The 6412-nt window shown below is 29.4% G+C and overlaps 1 protein-coding gene across 1 annotated transcript; it reads right to left on the reverse strand.

The window, feature by feature from the left end:
* Nucleotides 1-245: 245 nt before the first annotated feature.
* On the reverse strand, nucleotides 246-949 carry LOC132630434 (pheromone-processing carboxypeptidase KEX1-like). The gene is made up of 2 exons (XM_060346005.1): nucleotides 860-949; nucleotides 246-743 (listed from the first exon to the last, which is right to left on the reverse strand). Exons 1-2 carry the CDS (start codon nucleotides 947-949, stop codon nucleotides 246-248), a joined length of 588 nt encoding a protein of 195 aa, XP_060201988.1.
* Nucleotides 950-6412: the final 5463 nt, after the last annotated feature.

Genomic DNA, 6412 nt, shown 5'->3' on the forward strand with positions numbered 1-6412 from the left:
ATATGATTATAGAAACACAAGATGTAGATAATAACAAGTTCAAATAATAACAAACACAATAAGTTAACATTATAAATAATAACAATAGTTCAAATAGTAATTAACAAACACATTAGATAATAAAAAAAGTAAAGATAGTAAATAACTTATTTAACAAGCTATAAATATAAAGTTAAACTAGAGTTAATATCATCATTGGTGGTGTGCTCAGCATCTGTGTCATCAGCATCCCATCATTGGTGTCCTCAGTCATCAGCATCCCCATCATTGGTGTCCTCAGCATCATCTTTGTCATCAGCTTCCCCATCAGCATCCCCGTCATTGGTGTCCTCAGCATCATCTTTGTCATCAGCTTCCCCATCAGCATCCCCGTCATTGGTGTCCTCAGCATTGGTGTCCTCAGCATCATCTTTGTCATCAGCTTCCCCATCAGCATCATCTTTGTCATCAGCATCCCTATTTGTGGTGTCATCCGAATCCTCATTGGTGTCCTCAGCATCTTTGTCAGTATCCACCTCCCAGGAATATGGAGGGTCCTTGTTAACACCCTGGGCAGTTAGCCATGCCTCCCAAGACATATTCTCCGCGGATAGCGTCAAAAGAGCATCCTCTCTCTGAAGAGCTACTTGCGCAAGTAGAGCCTCCCCAGCAATAGCTCTGTTAGAGGCAGTACGATTGTGTATATACACAGTTGCTGTTGCTTCAACTTCGCGATCGGCCTCCCTGAAAACTCTTTTCTTTTCCTTAAATATGAGTATAACATTGGATTAGCGATACAGTTAGTGTCTTTTATTTATTGTAAGATTCAGCAATTCAATTATATTTTAATATGAAATTAAGAGGTGTATAATTTGCTCACCTGACAAACATTCTGGGTCAAGTGCCGATAAAATTCATTAGCACTTGTAAAGTCCTGTCTGCCACAATAAATGCATCGCATGTTCTCCATAGTTTTCTGCGTTAAAATAGCATAATATTAAATTTTAATTTTTACGGCAAAATCCTATCTGTCATTTTAATGTATGGTTACTCAATATTAAGTGTGTCTATAAATATATGTATATATATATAATCGTTTAAATTTATACATTTACTATACTAATTAACAATAGCTTAAAGTCACTTTAAAAATGGCATTTATGGCGCCAAAATAGTACCTTAAGTTTGGATTTTGAATTAAAATGTCTCTTTATTTTTAACACAAAACAATCAGTAAATAAAAATGAAATAGTGACAGAAATATGTCACGATTGATATCAATAACACGTCAGTCAATACTAACTCAGACACTAGTAAACACGCTTGTGAAATTGTGATGTGAAACCTGTTTTATTTTCTTAGGACCTCTGGATTATATACTTTGGATTTTGGGTGTGTTTATTTTCATATGTGTCCACCTATAATCCATTTGAACCTTTAGATTTGTTTTTTGTATTTCGTATGTCGTTTTGAGAAAGTTACATAAATATTACTAAATGAGTAAAATATTTCATAATCTATAACTATTTATCTTAACTATTTATATTTTCTTTCATAGGGCAAGAGATCCACTTTACTTCAACGATGTATTAAGTTTTGATATTTTTTATTTTTAAAATAATAGTGCATTGTCGACAATATTGGTGTCAAGTTATGAAATTGGCTCTTCCTTAAGGAAAATAATTCCATGACGATAAAATTGTGTTGTTTAGTAATTACCTAATATTTAAGAGTTTGAAGTTAAAGGAACAATACAAAATTTTAGATTTGTAAGATCTCTGACGTGACATTATGAATAGGATGAAAATTTTCATTGCAGATGGTTTATCTTTCAAGTTATGCTATGATCACTAGGAAAAATCTGTGAATTACTCAATTTGTTCACACTTTTCTTTGGGGCTAAGAATACTGTATTTTGGTTTTAGTTGTCCCTACTTTTCTTTGGGACTAACAATAACAGTATTTTGGTTTTGGTTGTCCCTACTTAGAGCCCGTTTGGATTGGCTTATAAGTTGATTGACTTATAAGTTGTTTATAAGCTGTTTTCAGTTTTTTTGAGTGTTTGACTGGCCAGTTTAAAGTCATTTTGTGCTTAAAATAAGCTTAAAAAAATAATTAGGCCCATTTGACTTAACTTATCTAAAACAGCTTATAATTTGAAAACAACTTATAAGTCAAAAAAAATAAGTTAGCCTACCTCAACTTATTTTTTTAGCTTATAAGTTGTTTGCAGCTTATAGGCATAAGCCCATCCAAACAGGCTCTTAGTATCTTAATTTTAATCGATTTACAACCTTTTAGTTGTTTTAGAGTTATTGTCCTATTATTAACGTTATAATATCAAATCATCTATACCAATTCTACAAGGAAAGAAACACGATAAATGGACTCATACATTTATTTCTGGAAGGTATTTATTTAATGAAGCAATTATATGCCAGATATAATTGTAATATTCGGAAACAGCCGTCCTATCTTGGTAGGAGTAAGGTCTGCGTACACTCTACCCTCCCCAAATCCCACGATGTGGGATTTCACTGGGTTGTTGTTGTATATAATTGTAATATTCAAAATATTGCTTAATATGCGAAGTCCATTGAGTAAACTAATTTAATACAATTTTGGTAAAATAAAATTCTTGCACTGTAATTAGTCAATGAATGTTTAGTCGAAGTGATCACGTCAATGGCCATAAAGATTCATATATTATTAGAAATTATAATGATGATAACTTAAATTACTCAACAATTTGAATTATTTTAGAAAACAATTAAGTACAACAACAATTTGTCAATAAGTCAATGGCTATTGCACTTTTGCTATTTTGTGCTGCTCTTTAGTTTTTACCCCTAAAATGGAACTCTTATATATGCATAATATTTGAAGGACAAAAATTAAAGACCAACCCATTTGAAGGGCAGACCGTGCATTCATTACGTTCTATTTAAGACATATTTGCCAGCTTAAAACTTTGCAATACTGGGCTTCAGCTTTGAGAAGGTAATTAATTTACGATTAAATATCAGTTTCATTCTTCCCTTAGTGTAGGGATTTACTGATGAATTATTTAATATTCTGTGTAGCCTATATCTCCCGATTATTTCTGTGGAATACAATTCTTCCAAGTTCATTTTCAGTATATTAAATAGTGGATTTGAGACTTAAGAGTTACCTTTGATTTAGATCCAACATATTTTACAAAGTACGTTCGTACATATTAGTTTAATAACAAGCACAAGTAAAAAAAATTAAATTATAAGAATATCTTTCAATTTTAAGAATATTTAGTTATGTATTAAATAAATTTGAGTTGATCACAAAAGTAAAATATAATATTCTTAAAAAGTCAAGTCCTCCAATCGTCGTAAATTTTTCTGACTTCCGGTAGTTTTCATGATGAAATAATTATAAAACAATTTCAACTATTTTATTTTCTATCAATATAAAAATTTATACCTTCCAATTTGCAAGATAATCAATATTTTATGATAGCTATTCTTGCATCCTTATTTTATTTTGAGTATATCTGTATTGATTACCCCAAAATATTATAACCGATAGTCATTCAATTTTGAATTTATCACGCAAAAGTTGCTTTTTATTTTTTATTATACAAAAGTCATCCAACTTAAAATTTATCACAAAAAATCATTTTTCTGCTTTTTTACTTTTAAAAGATAATTTCTTCAAGCTTATAATTTTATCCCACATTAACTATCCTCATTATCTTAAATTAAAAACGGTACTTCATTTTAATAAACTTTTATTCTATCTTTTAAGACCAAACATATGAGGTAATCTATATATATATATATATATATATATATATATATATATATGCAGGTAAAGGGCCCGCTGATGTGGCAGCATAGAATTTTAGGATTTGCATTTATCTCTTTTACTAGAATTTTGCCTTTAACCCTCTTTTTAAATGTTATAAATAAATTAAATAAAAATCACCCAAAGTCACAACTCTTAATTTTCCTTCGTTTGTATTAAGCCTTCCCTATGAAACCTAATCATCACATTACAGGCAAAAAAAAAAAAAAAAAACGGTTACACGTCTTTCCCTTGTCATTATTTTTCCTCCCATATTCACCGAGGATACTATGGAAGCGAAAGAAATTAAACTTCCCTGGCTTTGCATAGGCTCCCACTTTCAGCGTTAATCAGTTCACTTTTCCTTAGTTGATGACAATTCGTGAAGTAAAATTTTCTATACAGTTGAAAGACAAAACGGAAAGAAAAGCCTTACCAAACAAAAGGAGGAGAACAGGAAAACTATCTTTATGAGCAATCATTTATCAACTCATGAGTTACCTTGTCTTATTTTTGTGAATGTAGGCTGCTACCCTCTCCACCTATAGACTTAAAAGTGAATACAACTTGACATTATCACATTTTCTTCATTTTAATAATGCATGCTTATATGAATTAAAAAAAATTAAGTACATATTCGTGGTGTTCATTTTGTGGTGACTGTTAAGAAATAGGCAATTTAGTTTTTAATTAACTAAAAGATGTTGATATAATTTGCCAAAACCTACATTTGATTATTGTTATTATTTTTTTTAAAAACAAAACTTACATTGATCATGTTATTGGCTAAAAATATTTACTCCATATATTTATTGACATAATAATGAGTTTGTTGGGTGCTGGTTTATGTTCAATGTTAGACGAATTAGCATGCTATACTTTAATGCATTGAAACATTCATTTGCAGAAAAGAAAGAAGAAGAGCAAAGAAGGTAGTGAGACATTAACAAAAAGATTTTGTACTCCTTCATTTCTGATTATATTGAATGAATACTACTGCAATTGATATACATACAAATCTTAAATTTCTTAATGATATCATAAAATTATTGAAATTTTAAATTTAAGTAGAAAAATAGAATAATTTTGTACTACAGAACAAAAATTTAAGGCAAATACAAAAAGAAAAGACAAGTATTAGATACTAGGGAATTTGATCTTGTCAATGGCGAGTTCATTTATTTGATTTTTTTCTTTGTTTCACTACATTTCCTTTTTCCTATATCTATCGCTCATTTTAAGTGTTTGAGAGAAATGAAAGTAACAATATTATGAAACAACTTTCTTTTTTTGAAAAGTAAAACAACTTACATTCAAGAAATAATTTAATTGTTTTAAATAAATTGTTATTGAAAGAAATGAAAAGAATAATATTACGAAACAGAATTATAACAAGAAAACCTACATTTTTAGAAAAAAGTAAGTGCAAAATCTGACGACATCTCAAGTTTGCATCCCCATAATTTTATATTTATCATATTTTCCTTTTCATAATTCTTTTTAGTTTTTAGCTTTCTGATTTAAATGAGTTCTCTCATATTAATCTGAAAAGTTTCTAAAAGAAGTAAAATATTTCTAACAGATTCTTTCTAAGAACTTATCATAAAATGTTAGACGAATCATGAAAAGATGAAAATTTATTAAATTTTGAATTGGTAATGACTAAAATTATGACATTGATGCTTAACTATTGTTTGAGCTTATCTTCTACGACCACGTGAAGCGCAGGTAGGTATACTAGTAACCTAATAATTGTCTATGTTATCCTCATTATCCATGTTAAATTATTTCGTTTTAATAGGGACGAAGCAATATTCAATAACAAAATTACTCCTAGGCAAATACGAATACCGGGTGGATATCTTCTCATTAGTTGAAGATAGGTTAAAAAAAGGTAAAAAATCTTTAATTAATTAGATTAAGAATCAAAATTCAGAAGTAGTATTTATTTTAAAATATTTTTTTTAATTTATGGAAATAGCCAATAGAAATATGGGATAATTAAATTTTTGATCGAAGTAAATCATTATTTAAGTCAATTCACCAAAATAATTTGTTTTTTTGAAAGTTTACGGAACTAGAATAAACGTATCTCACAGTAACGAATTAGACATTATTTTATTCAAATATTCTAACGGACAAAAAAGCTAATGGTTAACGGTGTTAAAGGGTAATTCGTAACTGTGAGTAATATTTTATGATTAATACGTAACTGACACTAACAACTCTAAAAAAAAAAAATAATGCCTAGCTTTAAAAAAAAAGTACTTATTAGCCTTACAATAAAGTACTGATTTAGCCTTAAAAAAATGCTGATTAGCCTTAAAAAAAAGTAATGATTAGCTAATCATGATTATCAACCACACATGTTAACACAACTTGGATCAAATCCATCCTCAGGTTTCAAAGAAGTCACAACAGTGCTAAAGATCGTGTCTGGTGCAGTCCGCATAAATACAAAGTAATCTTATTGGTGATTTTATGATAAAGTTATATTTAGAGGCGCATCTAGGACTTAAAGGTATCGGGTGTCATAATTTTCTTCAATGTCTTGTTAGGAATTTGTTGGGTTGGGTGCATCTCTTTTTAGTTTATTCGGGTCAACTTAATAGAC

The sequence above is a fragment of the Lycium barbarum genome, chromosome 3 (genome assembly GCF_019175385.1).
Source record: "Lycium barbarum isolate Lr01 chromosome 3, ASM1917538v2, whole genome shotgun sequence".
NCBI lineage: Eukaryota > Viridiplantae > Streptophyta > Magnoliopsida > Solanales > Solanaceae > Lycium > Lycium barbarum.